We start from the raw sequence: 24,720 nt of genomic DNA, 5'->3' as shown, positions 1-24,720 counted from the left end.
AAGCTGATGACATTTGGAGATCTAGCTATTACAGCAGCTAGCATTAACCTAAGAAAGTGATGCAAGATATGTGTGTGTGTGTCTGTGTGTATCTCACAAATAAAGATATATAATTCTTTACACAATATCAGACACATTTTACCTTTGACATTTTTCGGTAGCTTCAGACTCACATCTTTAATACCTCTTAACTTATTAAGATTTGGCTAATACCATTAATTTAGTAAGTTCATAATGCAAAATTAACTTCTCTTTATTCCCTGCTATAATGGTGCCATCATTTCCACAAACACTCAAGAGCTATATTTTATGGTTTTCTTTGACTCCTACCTTTTGAAAAATTCTGATATCAGATTGGTAAATTCTGTTAGTTCTCTTTTTTTCATGTGTCTTTGTATGCATTCTGTTCTTCACATTTTAATACCACCATCTAGAGTAAGTGCATAACTTCATGCCAACACCACCACAATATATTTCTAACATCATATAATCTACTTATTCTACAGCTTCTCCCTAAATTATTTTTGCAAATTGCCACAGTCACTGTCCCCAGAGTACGTTTTGGATTACGGTAACAATTATATGGAAACAATACAGAAAAACAAGATTCCTTGATTTTCTATTTATTAGGGTGACCTTGGGAAGGATTTTGAATCTTGATTCCATCATCCATTAAAAGGGGGTAACATCTATTCAAAGGATTGTTGCAAAGATTTAATGAGGTAAATTGTAAGTGGTGATAACAAAATACCTGTGTCATCATAGTGCTTAGCTAATTACTTAGCTAATCTGCTTACAAGTTATTGTTTACTCCACTCAACATGATCAATGCTATGTCACCTTCAAGCAAGCTTAAAAATCTGTTTTGTGATCTCTCCTTATCTATTTCCACGTCTATGCAAATCTCAATCACTTATGTGGCTTTATATTGTGAGTTAGCTTTTTTGGTTTTCATGTACATTTTCTTTAAGTAGATTGCAAATGACTAGGGACCTAATTTATGCAAAGTTTCAGGTGTTTCCTGGAGTGTTTTTTGCAATTGTGGTTGTTTGTTTTTAATTATTATTTGTTTTATTTGGCCAGTCAAAAATTCCTTATTTCTTCATAAGTGGATTACATAACATGAATCCCTCCTCATTAGTGGAGAAAAAAGAAACAGAAGCACATTCTTCTGACTCATATAAATTTCATTATATTGCTGTTTAAATAAGCACATATTTAATAAAATTTTAAAAAGCTTCAAAGACCACTTCTGTATTCAAATCTGTAAAAAATATTTTCATTGTGTTTATTATAAAAATATAAATGTTTCCACTACAAATCATTTTACATTAGTAAGAGGCCATCTACATTGTACAACATAAACTAAATGAGTAATGTTTTGAAAATACAGGTGATAGTAAATACATATGGCCAATCATATCACATTTATACATGGTTTAACTGATACTTAGTACAGAATAATCTGGGCAAATTACCAGAAATAAATAATATATGTAAATCAAATTTAAGATACAAAACAGATAATATGGTACATAACCTTGTGAAGGAGATGTGACTTCATGTTTATTAAAAATCAATGTAGTTCCTGTACAAAGAGATGGCCGTGGGCTTTCTGGTACCTCTACTCCACAGTTAAGAATCGTACACTGTTATGTTTACATATATACAGGGGAAAATTGTGTAAAGTAAATGTATAAGCGGTCAGGTAGAAAAACAGTAAAAAATGAAGAGCAATATACTATGCATAGAACCTCTACTTTGAAATGGAAACCACAGCCAAAATAAGTAAAATAGAGTCAACAATTCTCAACTTCTATTAGTCCATGAAATGCACAGATTTTGTTGAGTATGTTCAGAATAGTATCTATGAAAGTAAATGCTAGTCTGGGATAAAATGAGATTGAAGCCAGATTCAGATCTCAATCTAACATTTCACAACACAAAATATTGGATTAAAAAATGTTTTTTAGCTGCTTCTAGAGACGTAAGTAAAATTTGCAATTAATTTCATAATTGCATATATCTTTTTAAGAAGTTCATGCTCTTATATATCCAATGAAGAATTCTAGTTGGATGATTTGACAATAAGGAATATTGCCAAATTAAAAAAAATAATTTCATACACGAGGGAACACAACCTAAGCCTTATTATACTAAATTTACAACAGATTAGCGAATTGTGAATTTTGATCTGTGATTGCAAGCTGTATAATGTTCAATTTTGCATAAGAACATAAATGTTGCAGCATTGTTTTATTCACTCTATTCTTGTGACATATGTATTTCTTATCCCCATAACATGATCATATCAGCATTAGAAAGAATATAGATAGAGCTAAAATGTTGCTTCACAATATATTAGTGGCTAGATCTCCACCAGGTATATGTTTTCAGATATTACTGAGTATGATTATATTTGACCTTTATGGAATAATAAGTCTAAATTCCTGCAATGAGAGATCTCTCCACTGCCTACAGGTTTTGAATCATTTGCTAGATAACCAGCTACTTTGACAATTATACTCTCAATAACGTAAAGAAGTTCAATGCTTCTAAGCTGTACACCAAAATTGCAACAGGTGAATTTCAGTGGAAGACTCTTGAAGATAATAATACCTGCTATTGATGATCACAATGTTTAATTAATTTAACTAAACCCCAGTGTTGCAGGTGAATAGTTTAATTATCATCATTCCCTAAATTGCTCAACGATTTTAAGCAAGGATATTGAGTGATATTCCAAAGCCAGTCAATAATAGAATTTTTGACTCATGCATTGGCCTGTAGTCTGTCTTGCCAATTAATGCAGCAATATAAATAGGTTTCCAATTCTTTCCAAAGTAGCTGTTATCCATTTAAGAGCTCTAGCATAAGTTCTTTACCAATGGAGGGAGTTAATGATTTCCTAAGCACCAAACTAGGACAGGTATGTCATTGAAAATCCATTAAATACAAGCCAATATATTACACTGAATAGGAGCGTACAGTTTATAATAAATGGAGAGACAAAAACGGATGAGACAATTCAGGCTGTGAGAGATTTGGTTAGTGAATAAACAGGGAAAGAGTTTGATATATATATATATATATATATATGTATGTATGTATGTATATACATATATATGTATATATACATATATATGTATATATATGTATATATACATATATATGTATATATAGATGGTTCAAAAATCTGGAAAGAAACCCATCATTCTCTATGTCTAGTTTACCATGTTTCCTACCGCTGACAATTTGAGAGGGCATTTGGCACTTGGCTGTAACAAATCCAAATTAAATCATCAAGGCATAAATAGAAAACAATAAAAACAATTCAAAAGAAAATAAATATGTATTTTTCTTAAAAATTAAGACACATTTTTTACATGATAATACTTAAGGAAGCTAACAATTAAAAATGTGTACTACTTAAAACAACTACAAACTTCATTTCTATATACTTTTAACAGATAAAAGAGAATAATACAATGAAAAGGTAGTATATATGGCCAGATAGTTTGAGGTATAAATTCCTCTGTTTTGCTTGCTTTTAAAGAAAAAAAAAATACCTGTTACAGATTTCTTCTGTGTATAAAAATATCACAAGTCTTTTTCTCTTGTGGCTATTAGTAAACAGAGCTTCCATGTTCATTTTGTTATTTCACTTGTTTTGCTTTTATAATAGTCAGTATATGATCCATGTCTCTATGCTAGTTTTTCATTACTCCGTGCTGAAGAATTTTAATTTAATCCATCAACTAATATAAAAAATCAATTACAAAACAAAATACACCCGCCCGCCCATTCACTAAATGATAGGGGAAAATAAAGAGTTTTTCAATTCCATTTTAAGGCATTTGTACTCATATCTGAGTGTCTTATTGGGCTTGGAACTTCCATCAGTTTCTCCAGCATTATCACCTATCTGCAGAGTGATGCTTCATCTTCGACAACCACCACTTCCTTCCCGAAAGAGCGCTTTACACTGGAACTGGACCATTCTTTGATTGCGTTTCTAGCGCTTTAATGCTACTGACGATCTTCTTCTGTGGTCCAACCACAGTAACACCAACCTTTTTCATGTCACTGTGAAAAAAGAGAAAATGTCTGATGAGAATCATGGTTTCCTGGACATGTCCGTGAGCATGAGATTTTTCAATTAGCAAAGCTTGTACAATCATATATCCCAGTGCTTTCGACCTAATTTTTTCATCATCTATGTATTATATCTTCGACTTCCACCTCTATCCTTGTGAAAGAACATAAATGGTATGGGTTGAATAGTGACCCTCAAAATTTCTCTCCACCCAGAACCTCACCATGTGACTTTATTTGGAAAAAGAGTCTTTGCGGATGTAATTAAGATAAGGATCAAGATGAAATCATACTGGATTGGAGGGCTCTAAATATAGTGAGACTATTCTTATTAGATACAGAAGGACACAAATTGACAGAGAAGAAATCCACCTATCAATGGTCGCAGAGATTAGTGTTATGTTACCACAAGCCAAGGAATGCCAGGCTCTACCAGAATCTAGAAGAGGTAAGGAAGGATTCTCCCTTAGAGACTTCAGAGCATGTGTGGCCCTGCCAATACCTTGATTTCTGACATCTGACCTCCAGAACTGTTAGAAAATTAATCTCTGTTGTTAAAGTCAGTAGTTTGTGGTAATTAGTTATGGAAGCCCTAGGAAACTAATATAGATGGTCATACATTCTTTGCAGGGCATTATTCTATTCCCTTGAATCTAGGCCAACTCAAGGACTGCTTTGACTGACAAAATATGTCAGAAGTGACACTGTATCAGTTTCTGCAGTCAGGTCTTCAGTAACTGCCAGGTTCCACTTCTTATCTCTTGAGACACTCTCTCTGGGCCTCAAGCTGCCATTTAAGAAATCTGACTACCCCTAGACATTGGAGAGGCCATGTGTAAGCATTGAGTCTTCAGTCTCTGCTATGTTGCAGTCTGCACCAGGGCAGACATGAATGCAACCATCTCGAGCCCTCCAGGCTAGACCAGATTCATGTTAGATGGATACATCAGTCAGCACCAACCCTATGGCAGAACAATCACCCGCCTGAGCTCTGCCCAAATTCATAAGTCATGACATTTTGATATACAATAAAATGGATGTTGTTTTAGCCTTTAAGTTTTGAAGCAGTTTGTTATCAGCCATAGAAAATTGGAACAATTTCTTTAAAGTATAAAATTCCTTCAAAGTAGAATAAAATATCTCTATTTGTCAAAGTTATTACATTTAAAATAGTTGAAACTCAGAAACCAGGCATTAGATGAAGTATAGTAAGAACATGAGAAATTTCATTTAGGAAAAAACAGAGTTGTCTGAACATGGGCAAATGATTAATTAAACATCTTGACTCAAGTAATTAGTTCATATTCACCCTTTCAGGTCTTGACTCAAACATCTCTATCTAATGAGAATGTCCCTGACCCTCTTATTTAGAATTGTAAAATGCTCCCTGCAGTCATACCTCTACTTCTTATTTTCCTTTCTTATTTCATTTTCTTCCAAAGCATTGCTCACCATTCAGCACATTGCCTTTCTTTCTATTTAATTTCTTTATTCTCCATTTTGTCTCACAAGAAGGTGAATTCCACATAAACAGGAATTCTTGTTTGTTTTGTACTCTGCTTGCCAATCACACTCTGAACAAAATCTATCACTTAGCAGGGGCGTGATATGCAGTTATTAAAGAATGAATCACAGTCCAAAGTATGCTTATCTGGGGAAGTTGACAGAGAAGTAAAATGTCATTTGGCGAGGAACACCAGGCAAATTGAGCATGGCAAGAAGAAAAAAAAATAGAATGCAAACACAAACACACACCACATACACACATAAACACACATAGAAGGGGCTTCTTTTTATTGAGCATAAAAGAAGGAATGAAAAATCGGGATTTTAACTGCATAGAAATGGACTAATTGATTTCTTAAGAAGTGAGTTCCCAAGCAATAAAGGTGCACAACCAGAAAACCGTTAACAAGTTAAGAAGAAATTTAGATGTTATTTAAGCACCTGCATAAAATTAACCAAGACTGATTGAACTCTTATCTCCTGAACTGGGAAGGAAATTTCTGATGACCTGCAAGTCACCTCCCTGCTGCCATTCAAGGGGCCGATAAATTTTCTATGGACAACTCATATCTTGCCTGAGGTCCTCTCAGATCATACTCTTCAACTGCTTTGCTTCACCAGGAAGTCTAGTGGGGAGTGACATTAAGCTTGTCACTCTCTATGTAACTGGATAATGAAACATTCACCTAGGGTAATGTAGGCTATTTCTGTTGATCCCTGTTTTGAGAATTTGTATTCTATGGGATTTTGATTCTTTATATACCATGGATCTTTCTTTAAAATGAACAACAAACATTTCCTCACTACTCCCCAAACCATATCAAAATCAGGTTATGAATCTAGAGCCATAAAAAGGGCAGATATAAATATATATGTACAAATCAATAGATGTTCACTCTTTTTGTATGTCTTCTCTCATCTTTCTTCCAATTTTATATCATAATTTTTATGACTTACTGATTTTTTTTCTCTGTCTCATCATTTTCTCTGTCTTTATAAGCTTAAAGAACAAAATGAGAATCATGGATAGTAGAAAAAAATGAATGTTCCAAGGTAGTATACTAATTTTCTGAGCTCTTCGAGAAATTTAAGCATAGTGACAAGAGTAATGTGACATAATGCCGCACTATGATGCTTGGCCGTGATTCCCTTCTGGGATTGAAGCACCCATACTACCGCAGCTAGAAAAAATTCCGATGCTGAGAGCTCACAGACCAATTTGCGACACCTCTGAAGGGCCACTCTAGGGATCTTGTTTCAATAGGAAGAGCCAAGTCTTCTCCTTCAGCCCAATGCCCTCATCACTTCTTCATAGAGGTGTGTCCCAAGCACACTCCTCAAGAAATCTTTTGCATAAAACTGTTTCAGATTCTGTGTCTGGGATCCCACTATAAGCAAATAGATACATAATTTTGTTTATATTTAATGACAAGGATTATATTGGAAAAGAGAATTAAAATAATTAATTCCTTTAGGTTATGCCTAATTTGGGTTTTTCTGCATTCTCTACTTTCTCCACCCTTTCCAAAACATCTTCTACCCATCACTCTGCCATGTCCAAAATTGTTCTAAATAACCAGCTGCTGTAGTCTCAGTAACACTCCAATATGCTTATATTGTGTTGACTACCCTATTCAGAAGGGCAGTGGAAAAGTTCAACACTAAAGAGCAGATCAAGATTGAAACCAGAGGTTAATAAGCTAACTGGTACTTCAAAGGCAAAGGGATAGGTGATGACACTTTGAAAATGGCATCCAAGGGTACGGGATAATGACATGTAACAATTAATCTGCCTAATATTCATTCCACCCACTTAATTCTCTCTCCATAGTCTATAGTCACTCTTGCCCTTTTTCATTGTCTCTTCCCTTCTCACATTAACCTTTCTAAATCCAGCTTAGCTATGAAACAGTATTTAAAAAAATATGTTCACTGAATAAAACTGTACATTTTCTGGATTTCATTTGAAAATCAGATGACTTGAGTAACTTGCATGTAAATGAAATCCCAAAACTAACTGAAATAAGTTAACACTTATTTTAGTATGAAGCTCTCTGTAACTTGATAGTCTGGATGGAAAACAAAAATAAATTTAATATCAATTTTAAGTATCTCTGTCTTATTCCAGGAGAATCTCTAGAGTTATTCCGTCAAAGGAATCATTTCTGAATTGAGTCTGGATTGCACAAAGAAAATAGGGATTGAAAGGAAACAAATTCAAACAATAAGCCCAAGACTGAAAAAGGAAGAACGAAACATCGAGTTAAATATTTTATAGCATTTAAGGTGAAAATTCCGCCTCATTAGATTTCCCTAAATTATTATTGTAGTAAATATTTTTTATAAATTCTATTTTTTGTAGTATATACACCACACTGAGGAGACCCAAAAAATAAACAATTCTTTTCAAGGATTGTTAGGTCAATAGATCTTAATTCTATGTTGTCCCTGAATTTAAGACACAGGACAGAAGAAAGAACACTGAGAGATCTGAAAGTATCTGTCTCCTGTGAAGGACAAACCTGAACAGCTGAGTATCTCAGGAAAAAACAGCTTTCATCTTGAATGTACATTGACAGGTTGTTTAAATAATAATAATAACAACAATTAAGTGAAAAGACTCTAGGCAGTGAAAAAGAGCTTACGGCCCAACACTATTGTTGAGACAAACGCATTGATAACTTGGATATGTAACAAATGCTGCCACTTCACTTTTTTAAGCAAGTAACTTTCTTACCACATTCATAGCTTATAATGTCTGAGTATATTTATATTGTGACCTAGCAGTTAATTCTATTAACAATGTACTGCTTCATCCACTTCAATATAGTGTTTCATTATCTAAAACCTCTGAGTGTTGATATTTTATTGAGAATAAACATTTGTATAACTCTGCCTTTGAAAATCTGGCAATAACACAGAACCATTCAATTTTGTGTTTGTTCTCTGCTATGCTTCTGTGCTCTAACGCAGGTGTCTTGTATATCATAACCCTAACTGTTTACATTACTGAAATAAGAATTTATAAAACTATATCGAAATATCCTGGGATTGTGTTTGATCAAAATAACTACTACAGAAACTCAAAGCATATTGTTGATTGGATCGGAAGTCTGCATACATTATATAGATGTCTGGCCACTGTGCTGTACACCTGAAACTAATATAAAAATAATATTGAATGTCAACTGTGACTGAAAAAAATAAATAAATAAATTTTAAAAAGAAGTTTATTTAAAAACCGTACATTTCCTTTAAATAGGAATGCCAATGCATGCACGTCAACTAGCATGAGTTTATTGTCTAACAATAATTCACTTCAATAGTAATAAACCCTTTCTACAGGCCTTTCTGTGACTTTTTGTGTTTCTAATTGTAAAGTTATATCATAAATGATAAACTACCTATTTGCTTAGACTCCATTAATTATATTAATTATACTCCACATTCCTTTTTTGATATCTAATCTATAGCTCTCTACATCGACTTTATTTAAATGATTGACGGGATGACAATGAAAGTCTTTAAATATTCAACAATATTTAAATATTCAAATATTGGTAGGAGAGGTTAAGATTTAAAGGAACTTGAGGGCAATAGTTTATTTAAAGTAGCAAAGATGAAAGATACAAGACTGAAACAGAGAAGGAAACAGTTTCCAAACACACCTTGCAAGCTACAAAACTGTGGACAACTTTTTGTGTAGCTGTTCAACACAAAACTTCTTTCTTGAGAACAGTTTTCTATTCTACCTTCAGGAAAGGGCTCCTAGAGGCCAATCTGTGCTATCATACCCCACCTTTTTAGAACAGAAATGATTATATTATGGCAACCGTATGACTTTAAAGGTGCCAATCAGAATTTTCTCCTGAGGACTTAAGAGTTAAGACAGTTCAGCTCTGGTCAGTTGAATAGCACACCAAAGTTGTGTGACCTAGAGCAGAGGAAGGCGTTTGTAGCTATATGCATGGGAGTACAGAAAAAGTCACTGTAAAGCAGAAGAAAAATGATGCATTAAGAATTGAAGTAAATTGACTCTCATTCACAGAGAGATAAAAAAAATATAGCTTCCAAGACTTCACTGTCAGTTCCCAATTACCATGCCTTACGAATGGTGCTGAATTTTATGGATTATTCACTGAATTCACTTGATAAACTTCCTTTCCTTAAGCCTGTGGATTTCTCATATCAAAAGATTCCTATTATCAAATGATCCATGTCTAAAAAATAGAGCCTATTATACTCAATTATTTTTGGATTTGACGTACAAACCCACATTAATTATGCACATTAGTATTTTCAAACTGAGTATAAATCTTTTAAGGAAAACAATAGTCATGTCTTAAACCTATTTATAACTTCATTTTCAAACATGTTATCCTTCACAGAGTAGACACACAATAACAGATGATGATGTTTATTTAGAAGCTGTGAAAATTACTTTTAGACTTTAGCCTATTTCCCTGTATACCATGATTCCCCGAAAAAAAGACTGGGTCTTATATTAATTTTTGCTCCAAAAGACAGGGCAAATTTTCAGGGGGTATATTATTTTTTCATGTACAACAATCTACATTTATTCAAATACAGTCATGTCATCTTCTTCTAGAACATCATCATCACGTACGAAGTGCGTCCGTCTGGCGGATGACCTTAACTCGGGTTTATTTTCAGGGTAGATCTTATTTTTGGAGAAACACAGTACCAGTTTATCCACTTTGTTCTCAATTTTCCATTTACACGGAGGTTAGGCTTTGTTAAAATTAATAGAAAAAATGCAAATACAGGAATATACTAATAAGTGTGCTATATCTGCTTATGTTTTCAATTAGGAGCTTGAGTCTGTGGGGATATGTATAGACTACTTGGGTCTATTAAAGGAGGTCATAATTCAGTGAAGACACTTACTATGAGAACTATTGTGAGGGAAGAAGATGCATCAATACAGAATCCAGATGGTGTCATTTACAAAGAGGGATCCAGTACCCAGCTCAGCAGTTACAGGAGACAGCTGGTATCTCATAGGTTCAATGAATATTGATAACACATTAATCTAAAATATGTATGTTCAACAGAAAGTTCAGAATCATTCAGTAATCTTAAAAACTTTTTCTTACTCTGTGGAAATCTTGGCTATGGTATCACAAGAACTGTATTCCACGCCTGTGAAGATTTCCTTGCACTGTGCTGTTCGGACCCCATTAAGCCAGTCACCTGTTGTGCGGAAGGTGGTGATGTCGACATTGCTTTGGTCCAGAAGAAGGTTTGATGGCCTGCAAGAAAAGAAACACCAAAAGAAGAGAGATCTGGAGTCAGCGGATTTGCTGGAAGTCAAATTTGACATCAACATCAGCAGGAACTTTCAGACTTCACATGTTGTTCCTGTTTGTTTGTGGAATTTATCTGCTATGAAGACTTCATCTGTTGGAATGGGCAACTTTCAAGAATTCTGTGTAATCGTCTTGTCTCGGTGGTTCTTTTCTCCACTCACAACTGCTTTTTAAATCACTGAAATTTTGCCAGGGATATGCATACGTATATCCATACATACTTTGATAATTTAATTTGTTTAACCATTAGCAAAGATGGTGGTAATTTAGGATATCATTATAGCGAACATGACACACTGAATAATTTGCTGTCTGCTTTGGTGATGGATTTGATTTCCCCTATTAAATCCTGCCCAATGGGATATTTGCAGACATTGTATAGTTGCTGTCTAAAAGACAGTTGGAACAACCTAGACTATACTTTCAGTAGGACATAAAGTCAGCACAGGTTTAAATAATGTCACAAATGTCATCAAAAATAAAAATTACAAAAGGAATGGAAAAAAAGTAGGTGAGTAACAATAAATGAAATCCTCGCATATGTGACGACACCAAATGGAGTTCATTTTATACAGAGAGAGAGAGAGAGAGAGAGAGAGAGAGAGAGATTGTGATTGTGATTAATATTGCACAATACAATCAGCATAAAAGGAACTTCTAGTATTGTTTTACATAATTACAGGCCTAAACATTGATCTATTATGTACCAACTGCAAGATCTAGTGAATCACAGGGACTGAAAAGAAATGGAAGAGACCGTGTTTTCATCCCTGAAGAGCCCAAAGCAGTAGCTGTTGGTGAGCTGCCCTGGGCCTGTGTTTTACAGCTCTCAGTGACCCCTCTAATGGTCTTTAACTCATGAGACTGGGACCAGTCAGCAGGTAGACAACTAATTGTCCTCTCTATGTTTTTCTCCTAAAAATGACCCTTGGTTAAAATAGACCATAACATTTATTTATACTTTTGTTTACGGGATTAATACATACTATCATGTTTTCTTGGTCCAATAACTGTTTTGAGGCCGTATTGCCAATAACCCTTCTTACCTCAGTGGCTTAGCTGGTAATAGAATATGGGGTTAGATAGGTGGGTCAGAATTCGAATCATACAGTAGCACAGGATCTATGCTGACTATGCATACTGAGGAAGAGCCTGTTACAGTGAGAGAAATGCACAGAGGACAGGTTGAGGATGGGATCTCTTGATGTGTGATGCATTCTTCTGTCAGCAAATTTCTAGGATCCTTTTCGTATGAACCAAAAATCTCCATGGACATTTGGAGAGGACCAAATGTCCTGCAAAGGTGTTGTAAACTAATCTTTATCTTATAATTGAGAAGGTACATTTAGATTTTACCTCTTCAGAGTTGTCATTCGGAATCTTTCATGTTTTATGATCCTGTAGTTGAATTTAATCAGCATTGAGCTCTTGAAAGTTTTTAAAATTATTATTTTAAGTGCCCCAATATTAGGGTTTTTAAAATTAGAACTTCATATGTTTATATATATTGAAAATTAATAATTTGTCTCAATGAAACCCACCATTTGAAATGTTGAATTTCAACAGTTAGAATTAGTTTTCAGAAGACACCAAAGCGAATGAGGAATATATTGACATGTATTTATCTTTATTTTAGAAATGAATTTAGCTCTTTAAGGTACTGATTCCAATAATGTTTTTAGAAATAACATGAAATAAGAGCAAAATGAACCATCCAGATACAATTAAACCATACTATGATTTATCTATGAATATCAACCACTGATTATTACCTGGGATATGTTCTCATGAGAAAATCTCTCTGTGAAGGAGGTACATAAATATGCCAGCTCTACCTATATTTAAAACAATTTTTAATTGGGATATTTCTGTTACTATTGATGAATTTCTTCAGCTCACTTCCGGATATATAAGAAACATGCTAAGTGTGTGATTAAGAATTTCATATCTAAACACCATGGCAAAAATAAAATTAAATTAAATTAAATTAACTCAAAAAAAAAAAAAGAATTTCATATCTAGATAATTTTCTATCGTTCTGTAGACATGTATCCTATTGTTGGGGACACATGAGAGGAGTGTAAATTAACTATTTATGTGACTTTTAATGGAGATACATTACATTTATTTGATAAAAATCGTCAAACGTTAACGCTGAGTTTAAGAAAAAATGGAAATTTGACCATTTGGCTCTGCCTATATATTCATCTTCTATGGAAAATATAGATCAATAGCTAGTTCCCTCCCTAGCACAGTCATTTGTAAAGCTGAAAGTGGAGGACTTTTCAACTTTCTTTCCCTTACAGTAAACTCAACTACTTCAGTCCCCTCTGTCTAAAATATTTTAATTATAAATTAAAATTATGTGTTTATAATTTGTGTTTATGTGTTATGGTTTAGTTTTAACTAACCCTCAGAGGTTTTTTAAAAATGATAGAAAGAAATAAAAATTAAGCATTACTTTACAAAGCATTAATTTTCTTTCCTTTAGAAATATGAAGAAAACCCTACAAAATATAAATATAATATTTTATAAATTATTCTCTTTTGGAACATATATATATATGTTCCAAAAGAGAATTATATATATAATAAATAAATAAATTTATATATATATAAATTTTATATGATTGTTTAAATCATCTGACCAAGGAAAAACACTTATTGTAATAATTAAAACTCTTGTTTTTTTCCTAAGAACTTGAGGAATTATGGACAGATATATAACCCAGGTTTCAGAACTTACATGATATTCTTGGGTTGTTTTAGCTTGACTATCATTAGTGAAATAGGTTTTATCACTAGCCAGCATTAAATATAGCATTAGGTCCATTGGTTAAGTCATCAAATCAGTAAACAAAATTGATATGCATAACGTTAAATCATATGTGACAAAATTTTATAAGAAAAATGAAGTTATACCTAGAAAGAAGACAATAAAATATTAAACTATCTACAGGTGTGTGGGGAGAGAGAGAGAGAGAAAAGAGAGAGAGAGAGAGAGATTGGATTTTTCCTGTAGCTGTAGCATAGAATCTAATGTGGACTCTTGTTGACTCTTGGTCTTATGAATAGCAATAGTTTTTTATTTATGGGTTTGTGGGTATGAAGAATCAAACCCCAGGACATGTATTCAGAATATTTATGAAGTGTGCCTAATAGCAAAATGCAGAATTTTTTCTTCTCAATTCAAAATGGTTTGTATTTTTAAACTCAACACTATAGCAAGACTCCACAAGAGTTTAGAGAAAATTGATTGAAATATTTAGAGAAATAAAGATTGAAATAGAACAGGACGAGTGGATTAGGGATTAAATTGACCCCAACTGAGTTTTTCTGTTTATTACTTGGATCAAAGTACAACGAACACAAAGAATGACCTAATTTTAATGCCAGTGACCTCAGAATAACCAGCCCTGCAAAGTATCATTTTTCCACTTCCAGGATTTCTCTAGGGAATTCAAATAAAAATCGGTTCCTTTCCTCCTCCGAGAGGACATCTGGAGAGTTTATCAATGGATAGGAATTTGTCTCTCACTGTGAAGAGCCTGTGATGTCTCTTCACGCACACCCAGGGAATGTGGGCTTTTTGAGCAGCTGCAGGCATTGGCGTTTTTTTAGACCAAACCCCAGACACTGGGTCTGAAGGGGAAATTTATAGGCTGGGTGATGTGCACCAGGAGCTCACACTTTTACTAGACAAATTAGATAGATTTCAATCCGTGCAGCTGTAAACGATGTCCTGCAGAGTTCCACCTGATCTTTTACAGCTTTTCATAAATCAGTACCTACTGGCTGCAGACCGCAGTCATTAAAAAGAAATCATGGAAATTACATGTTTGCTCAGGGGAAGCAAAAACATAACTTTTCTCCCTTTTTCTCTCCCTCCTTGTATTTTGGTTTGTGAATTATTCTTTTATGGATTTTCGGACTGTTGCATTAAAGAGGTACACATTTATTTTCTTCCCATCAAGCCCTATTTTATCCGTAAATGGTTTCATATAAATTAACCCCAGACGCTGGGGAACAAATATCAAGAAGTAACTGCCATTCCCAAGAATATCACTCAAAATGACCTTATTTCATATTGCATTAGAACTCTAAATCCCTCTGACTGAATGTTCAGTTATCATTTTGTAACATAAGACTCCTTTTGGTGTACTGAATGCTTTATTTTTCATGTATTAAACATAACGATTAATACACATTTTTGAATGAATAAGTAGATGCTTACTGAAACTAGAAGTAGATATCAATAACACTGGGGAGATAATGCTATACCACTATAATTATTAACTTTTTTCTGTTGTTGTGAATAGTTTCAAGAACATATAATATTAGCTCTAAAGTAATTTTAAAAACAAAATTATATCTACCTTTATTATTATCTGAAAATAATAATATAATTTTGCAATATCTTTTATAGTTTAGTGTTAATTTTACTTCAAATGATGTCTTATTGTATTTCAAGGAGAAAAGCTTGTTTTTGCCAATTTTTTAAAAATGTGGATTTATGATGATCCACATTGATCTTTTTATCTCTAACATTAAAAATTCAAATAGAATTTAATTTGTCATCAGTAACTAAAAATAATTTTGAGTATATATAGCTCCCAACAGGAGACTATTATATAAATGACACATCAAGGAGAAGTACAGTCATTGTGTTTATTTTAATTATCTCTAGGCCTTAAGGACAAAAATCTTAGCAGTTATAGCTATTACAGGTTTAATTCCTCCCAATGGTAAAATTACCAACTTTTGATTTTTAATAAAAAAGAAAAAAAAATCACCTGGGTATTTGGCATATTGGCTTTCCTCTAAAACGTTCAGTATCGTGTTTGTTCTGTGACGAAAGTCACCGTGTCAGTTTCAGAATTGGAGGTCAAAGTCATTTGGGAAACAGAATGTTTCTTGGTCATTAGACAACTCTTAAAGAATACATTTCTCTAAAATAATGTATTTATTCTCTAAATGCAGTTATTCTCTAAAATAATTTTATTATGTACTCTTAGAGATCAGAAGCATTTTATTAATGCTAATTTAAAGCCATCAACAGGGAAAATTGTGAGTACTGCTTATTTTTTCTATTTATCCTGCAAGTTAATAAAAAGAAATCCCTTTAAAGTTAGCGATCAATACAATGAAACAATATATTTAAAGTCATTTCAATGAAATTAAGTACATTTGGCTCTTCAGAACCTCATTCTAAATATATTAAATATATTGCTAAAGTCTTTATACAAAGAATTTAGATTCCACAAATTTACAATAGTATTGAATAATCCAATGACCTGAAGTGTGAAAATGCTATGGATTTAAAGAACAAGTCATACACACACACACACACACACACACACACACACACACACACACGCATGCACGGGTGTGTGTGTGTGTGTGTGTGTGTGTGTGTGTATGTATGTATATATCCAAAAATAAAAAGGGTATCTTACAGTCTGAATAGAAACAAATTCATCTCTCATTTTTTTCTATTAATTTTTTTAAAACTTTTAAGTTACCTACATTCACAAAAGTAATCAAGCTAACTTATTTATATAGTAAGAGCTATGTTATTATAAAACTAATCTTGCAAAATAGTTTCTTTTAAAAAATGAATTCTGCTTATTTCTCTTTTATGTATAACAAAAGCTTGTGTTGTAAAGTAAGAAAATTTGTCACTGTAAAACCATTTTCTATTTATTTATATAGTGCCAGTTCTATTAAGAACTTTAAGAAAATTTCTTAAAGTGAGGAAACTTTATTTTTAGTCTTTTACACATGTGCACTATGATTATACTTTTCATTTGTTTCTAAATTTCTCAAAAGCACTATTTTCACATTGCCTTTTCCTTTTCATCATCCAGTTGTAACTAAACCTTTTTAAAATTCTGTATATCATCTATCACTCTAAAAGAATCAAAGTAGTTCTCTTCAAAAGAAACCAATGTCCTTCTCATTGTTTCACTGTAAGGTTTTTTCCTGTGTCTTTTTTTCCTTCAGCCTTTTGCAGCTTTTAATAACACAGTTCATCCTATCCACTTTGGAAAATTCTTTGCTTTGTGGTCTAAGTCTCATTCCTAACCCTTGATTGTTTCTACCTACTCTTCATACTCTTCTGCTCTGTAATTGGTACTGTTCTCCAAAGCTCTAAATAGAGACAATTTTCTTTCTTCCTGAGTTGGATTCTGTGCAATGGGTTAATGTTCATTCAATGGGATGTCAACTATGTTCTATACTTTCTTCCTTCTAGAATTGCAATCCATTAGCATTAATTGGCTCCACAATCTCCTAATAAGGAAACTGAAATATCCATTGGCTACCACCACACCCTGTCATATATGAGAGAAGCATTCACTCATTTCAATTAGCTCTTTGGCTCTTGCAAACATTTGAATTAGTGATTTCTGGACTCAGTGCTTGAGGTGCTTAGAGGCTTTAAAAAGATCCCTGGACCCCAGGGCAGCACAGAACCAGCAAGGAGAAAGTGCATTCTGGCAGACTGGGATGAGAGATATTTCAGTGTCAACCTATCTGAACCAACACCCTCCACTACTCATAGATTAAAGACTCCTGATAATCCATGGGATATGAAAAGCTTCCATTAGAAACATAATAATTTCATACAAATAAAAAAGGATGCATTTGTGGTGAAAACTAGCGTTACTAGATTGAGATTTGTATCTGCTAAACATGTTTCTGACTGTGGCTCCTTTCATTATTTTTACAGAGAGAATGCTCTAAATTGTATGCCTAGACTTAATTTTAATGTCTTCCCCAGCTTGAGATATGAACTCCCCACTTCTTGTGGGACTCGGTCTCATTGTGTCCAGGAGGCTGATCTGCCTCGCAGTCGGTTGTTCCTTCTGCCTTCTTATGAGGGTCGGTAAGAGCTCTGTTCTCTTGGTCCTCTACCTTGAGCCTGGAAGTACTCTCAGGTACTTTCTCTGTCACTTTGCACATCTCATTAGTGACCATGGCAGGTAATACTTCAGTAAATCTTCCTGAATTCTCATCCTTTCTTTTTATTTCCTCTGCTGTACGATAGCATAAGCCCTTTCTTATATGCTGAAATTACCTCTTAATTCCTTGCTATGAATTTCTTTCCTGCCAGCCCTGCTTAGGTATAGCTGCCAGAGAATTGTTCCATAGGTACAGTGCAATATATCACTTAAGTGACTTCAATGGCTCCCCTTTTCCTCATGTACAAAAGTCCAAATTTCTAGAGATAACATTCAATCTTCCATTATCTGATGAAATTATCTATCAGGCTTTTTCTCCATAATTTTCTTTTTATCTTATATTCCAGAAGAATTGTATGATGCAAAGTAATTTTGGAAGTATCCTAAGTTGTTGTGTGTCCTGTTTTGTTTTTGTTTTTGTTTTTGTTTTTTGTTTGTTTGTTTGTTTTGTTTTTTTCCGTAGTGTTTCCCTACCCTGGTATGGTCTTATCCTGTAATCTGACTATAGAAACTTCATCCACCATACAACTGCCAGGGAATCCCAAAGCTAAAAGTGAACTCACCCTTCCTTCATGATTCCTGAACACCTTGTCTTTTTGCTCAAATAATGACATATTCTGAGGAATATTAAAGTATTTCTTAACATTTATTTTCTTCCCATGTTTAAATGCAAGCCATTCAGGGTGGAATATACACACAAAACAGAATTAAAATTGTGATGAGCAAGAAAATGGTGCTCTATAAAAGAATAATTGTGTTGCCAGAGAATGCCTCAATTAACATAAGATGCAGCAGCTACTGCCTGAAGGAAGACAGATGCCAAGGAGATTCTAAGACAAGAGAACAGCATGTGCTACTGTCTTCATATCTGAAATACCTTGGCTTTCAGAAGGAACCAGAAGTTGGCCACTGAGCTTACAGTATTGTTTAAGTGAAAGTGGTACAGTTTGAAAGGTTGAAATACCACTCTCCTCACATTTTTGCCCCTCCCTGCAAAAGCAAGTTGTGTATATAAAATCATGTCATTTCCCTGCTTCGAATGACTTAATGGATTCCTCATGCATTTCAAATTCAAAAGTCCTCACCATGGCCTGCCTGGGTAGCTAAAGTGCTCTGGCTTCTTTCTATTTGCCTTTTCAGACTCATGACAGACTCTTCCTTTCCTTATTGCTCTTCAGTCATGTTATTCTTCTGCCACTTCGTAGAGCCCTCCAAACTCATTTGCAGTTTCTTATTCTTATGCCAAGATTATTTTTTAGGGGGGTGGAGGGGGTTTAGGGGTGGGTGGGAGGGTTCTTTAAAACAGGTGTCCCTTTCCTTTCTTAAGGACTCAGCTTAATATCAGCTCCTCAGAAGGCTGGCTCTTTTCCAAACACCCTTTTATTATCTATCACAACCATCTCTTTAATTATTTCCTATCATCTGTACTTGTCTATTGTGCATTGTACATCGTATATAATTTAAGCTCCAGGATGGCAGAGACCACATTGTCTTCTTCACTCTTCTCTAGATTCTACCCATGCCTAGAACAGAGTAGATTGGCACATACTAAATAGTTGTTGGAAAAATTAATGAACACTTGAATAAAAGAAATGACATTGGAGAAGCATGGCAATTTAAATAATCAAAAGGAGTCTAGATTTCCTTTTTCTAAGTGTAATGGGAATGAAGGTTGGGTACAAACAGGTGACCAAAATTATATCATATACCAAGGGTGCCAAAAAAATGTACATATTTTAAGAGATGACGTCTACCATGTTTCCCCGAAAATAAGACCGGATCTTATATTAAATTTTGGTCCAGAAAACGCATTAGGACTCATGTTCAGGGGATGTCATCTGGAAAAAATCATACTAGGGCTTATTTTTGGGTTAGGTCTTATTTTGGGGGAAAAACGGTATGTGTTACTTTTCACAGTTGAATTGAATTATGGTAGCAATGTGTAGTATGACATTTGCTCAAAAGAGGGTGTTAATCAAATGAATGCTAGCGTCATTCATTATATTACAATTTTAATACAGTGTTTTCCTTTCTCAAAATGTGTATATATATTTTTGGCACCCTCTGTATATTTTGATAACGAAATTCTCAAGGCTATATGAAAAGGTGCTTGGAGCAGGACAACAGTGGAAGCAGGGGACATGTTAGAGGGCTCTTGCAGTGGTCTATTGCGGAAGTGGAAAACGTCATAGAAGAGAGTGTTTGTAGTGGAAAGACAGTGATTGTAGCCGGATCATGTTGATCCAGTGATCACCTAGATCAAAGTGTGGAGGGCACGAAAGTGGTGCCACGACTTGGTCTAATCCTGATTCGTCAGATGAATAGGTGCTAGTGTACTCAACAAAAGTAGGAAGACAGTGGATGGATGAGGCTATCTGGAGAAAACGAACAGATACATTTGCAGAATATTAATTTGAGACGTCTATGAGACTCTTATTTGAGAAGTTTGGCTGTGAACGTGTGGTAGAAAAAGAAGGAAGTAGTTGGCAGAGATGTGGGACCCACAGAGGTAATGCTGAGGAACAGAATCTGTTAAATTCACCTAATGATAAAAATTACCTGGAGTTTTTATCAAACATTCAAGTTCCAGTCCACTTTCCTAGAGATTCTGAGTCAGTGGCTTGATAAAGACCTGGACAATTAGTTATATGTTGTGCATTTAATAAGTTCCCCCAGGGATTCTTATCACCAGGGAAATTTAAGAAACAATAGAATGTATTTCTATAACAATAACCCTGCAGAAAGAAAGAGTCTTGATATGTAGGAGAGAAAAAATTTGTCCCTGACAAGTGGAGGGACACTTCCTCTCTTCCTCTGTCATAAGTAGAGGAAAGAAGTATAAACTGTATGAGTAGAAGAACCAGGAAGTTTTTATTTTTGCTGTTAGAATTTCCCATCTAATAGCTTGTATTTTCTCAATAAAGTATGTAGCAAGGTCATCAATGGAAAATTAAAGGTGAAAGGGAATGAGTGTAATCAGTTATGAAAAAGAATGAAATAATCATTGTCAAAAGTGAGAAAGAAAATTTTCTTAAGAAAAAGATTTTTTGACACTGTTGTATGACCACTTGAGGTTGTTGCTAATAAAACCATAATGACACAATCTGCCCTGTTGTGTATTTTAATGGCAATGAGTAATTATATAAAAACAATTTCCAAAAAAAATTATATTTAGTAAATTAAAATGGATTTTTTTAGAAAAATACTTATATTTTCCCTGAAATTACATGTGTTGTGACAAAATATATGGAATTTATTCAGGTATTAAAGAATATATATTAGGAGAAAGTATATTAAATGTATTTCAATAAGAATGGAAAAAGTGAATTTAAGAAGTGTATTAAAATTTGGACATATCCTGACATAATATGATCTGATATTAAGAACATTTTTTTACATAAAATTGAGTTTAATATTCCTAAATCATATGAGTTAGTCTTTATATTGCTAATATCATCCTATGGAAATGGTTTTAATATCTTTTTTATGGTATGGAAAGAATTGAAAATATGGTTGGTTGTTTTTGTTTATTTCGTTGGTTGGTTGTTTTTGCTATAGCTGCCATTGAGTGAAGATGAAAAGAAATGGCTTCAGGGTGCAAAATGAGGACCATATGGCCCAAGAAAGGACACATTTGTTATCCTGTTAGTTGTTAAATTGTCAGGTGGAGTTTCAAGAGTCTGCATAGTCTCTCTCTGTGAAGTTTAGAACAGAGATTCATCCTTATAGGGTAAGTTATGGGTAGTTTTACCTACTAAAGCTATATCTGTAAGACAAACTTAGTGTTGGAAATGTTATTTCCAACAAATAATCTATAATTCTTATATACTGATATTTAGACTTTGGTTCAGATTCCTCATATTTATCTTACTCAATACACTCAAATACAGTGTAAATACAGAACCATAAAGATTCCTATTAAGGTACAAATAATATACTCTAGCATAAAGTACATTAGCAAATGGTCTATCAGTCTGAAAGTCATAACTCTGGTGATCATCAGTAAAGAGAGAAAGATGTGCAAAAAGAAACTTCCAATAAGGCATTATATTACACCTTTTACATGTGAGTCACACGACGTCATTATTATATAGTATTTATACATATTGATACTATGGATTTATGTGCACACAAAGTACAGTTTCTTTTATGAAAAACTCTATAATTTTACCTACAAGAATACACATCATCAAAATACAAAGGAATTGTTTCTCTCATGTATAAAATGAAAATATAAATCATTAAATCAAACAGATATCTTTGCTGTTAGTTTTCTGAGAAGCACCAAATAAATTAACACTTGTCTTCTTTCTCATATGGCCTTGACAAATTCATCTCTCCTTACCTATTTCCTCCATTACACTTGGTTGGTACACTTTAATTTACATTCCTCAAAACCATTAAGAGAACTCAGTGCTTCTTAACTGGGGAGAATGTGCATAAAATCTAACGGACATTATGTATTCTGGACTGCATTATAATTAGGATGGATTATCATTTGTGTTGCTGTCTGGGAACACGGACATTATTTTACTCTTAGTTTTATCCTTGATAGTATCTAACAATGCAATTGGCACACAATATGGATTGAACAAATATTTATTTAATTAAGTGGGGGGAAATTGCATTCTCCTAGCCAGTGCAATGTTTGGGAAGCATTTTTGTTATTTTTGAAATTTTATTTTAAATGTGGAATAAATTAGGACTTCATTAAAATTCCTCACCACTCCAGGAGACTTTTTTTTTTTTTTCAAATAGATGCCAGTGAAAAGAAGCTAAGAAGCTATGTGTACCGTGTTCCTATTTTCCAGAGACTTAAATAAGCCTGAATATAGACTCCCTTGTAGTCAAGTTGGAAGTTAAAAATAACTCAGAATTTCATCGCTATCATTAAATAGCATGAGCTTTCCTCCGGAAAGATTTAAATAGAAAAAAACAAAAAAACAAAACATGTCTCTCTTATAAAAACCAAGATAGGAGTATCTTGAGGAATATAAATATCAAAGGATGCAGCTGGAAGAGGGGAGGAGGAAATTAAACACCTTGGAGCTAGAAAATACATTATTTCCGTGTGTGCGCAGGCGTGCAGGATGCAAACTCTAATGTGTCACCTTGCTGCTGCACTGGTGATGATCTTCAGACTGCCTGGGTTCCGGATAAGCTTGTCCAGAATGCTGACGATCTGCTCAAACTTGGGTCTGTCATTTCTGTCTTTCTGCCAGCAGTCCAGCATCAGCTGATACAACGCAGCTGGGCAGTCCATGGGAGGCGGCAGTCGGTAGCCTTCGTCCACAGCTTTAATTACCTGTGTGAGAAGCAAAGTTTCCGGGGACTTAGGTGGTACTTCTTTTAGGTCTTCATGGGCAGGGCACACTAATATGAAGATTTTAAAGTTAAGTGGAAAAGTTCCTCATTTTCAATTCATTAAAAAGATAACTTGTGAAATAAATAAGATATTATTAATGCCCCAAATGTTATATAAAGGAAGTTCAGGAGAGAGAAAGCGAATTTAGGAGAGTCTGTAAAGATACTTTTCAGATTCAGATAAAAAAAAAATGTTCTGTCACATAAGAAATTCAATAATCATAAAGCAATTTTTATATTTCGTAATACAGAGTTTTGTGGATATATATATATATATATATATATATATATATATAATTATATATACATTAATGCAGAAAAAAATAGTATACCAATTTTTGTTACACACCAGTTCAAACGGTACCTTCCAAATCATAGTAAGGTCCTTTGGTAAAAGCTCCTGTGATGCACAATTAAATAACTATCAGTTTAGTAGTATTTTTAAATCATGTAAAGCAGTGATTTTAAACTTACCATATATCAGACCCATCTGGAGAACTTATCAGTATACAGATGGACTAACCTGATTCCATAACTCTGGGGTAAGGCCTGAGAATGTGCATTCCTACAAATTCCCAGGCCAAGCTAAAGCTAATGGACCAGAGACCACTCTATGAGATGCTCTGATACAGAGAGAAATTTGGAAAATAGAGATGTGAAAAAGTGAGTCTGATGTTCCCGTTACTGTTTCAAAAAATAGCTTGTTTGAAGAAGTACAAAAAGGTTTTTATATCCAAATACATTAAAAGCAATTTTATATGTGGTGAGTAGGAAATGACTAAAAGCATCTCAGCATTCCTTCTTATGTATCTTTGAGATTGTACTCACAGTTTCTGGCTGAGCATAAAGAAAAATCTCTGAGTGCTGATCCCATATGTCAAGAGCATCCTTGTACTAAGCATTAGCAAAACACAACTTATAAAAACAAAAATCCTTTTGAAAAATCACATCACAGTTTATAATAGAGAGTTAAAGATTATGATTTCCATCCAGAGACTTCAATTTGTATAACTAAATTCATGTGCAACTTTAATATATTATGAGAAACAACATGCTAGAGATTGTTTTTGGGGTTTTTTTTTTGTCTGATTTTGGGAAATACTATTTACATAAACAAAATGTTGTCATAGATGCATTAATTAAATCTGCAAACACTGGCAGACAGTATGTATCTTACGAATGTTACATAGAAACAATTTGTAGCAAAAATGTTTCAAACATTCCTTGCTATCTATTGGTTATCTTGTTAGTACTTATTTCATTACATTTTGCGATTAAGTTCTTCATTTTGTCTCATTTCTAAACCTCTGCTTGAGGGAAAAATGTAAAGCCATAAGAGCAACTCAATTAATATTCTCACAAGATTTGGAAACAATTTCATTTTTTAAGTATTCTATTTCAATGTCACAAACTGGGAGCCACCTGGTTTCATTATGCTCCACTTCCTTGCACAGCTTGATCTC

General features: G+C 33.8%; 1 protein-coding gene across 1 annotated transcript in view; it reads right to left on the bottom strand.

Moving 5' to 3' along the window:
• Positions 1-3,190: 3,190 nt before the first annotated feature.
• EPHA3 (EPH receptor A3) overlaps positions 3,191-24,720 on the bottom strand; it is a 356,361-nt gene continuing 334,831 nt past the window's right edge. Inside the window, 3 exon segments of the mRNA XM_033092431.1 lie at positions 3,191-4,086; positions 10,719-10,874; positions 23,005-23,198. Of these exon segments, the coding sequence (XP_032948322.1) occupies positions 3,981-4,086; positions 10,719-10,874; positions 23,005-23,198 (456 nt within the window). The 3' untranslated portion in view covers positions 3,191-3,980.

This window comes from Rhinolophus ferrumequinum, chromosome 2, assembly GCF_004115265.2.
Source record: "Rhinolophus ferrumequinum isolate MPI-CBG mRhiFer1 chromosome 2, mRhiFer1_v1.p, whole genome shotgun sequence".
Taxonomy (NCBI): Eukaryota; Metazoa; Chordata; class Mammalia; order Chiroptera; family Rhinolophidae; genus Rhinolophus; species Rhinolophus ferrumequinum.
Note: the sequence above shows the minus strand (reverse complement) of the source record. Positions and strands in the feature narration are given on the sequence as shown.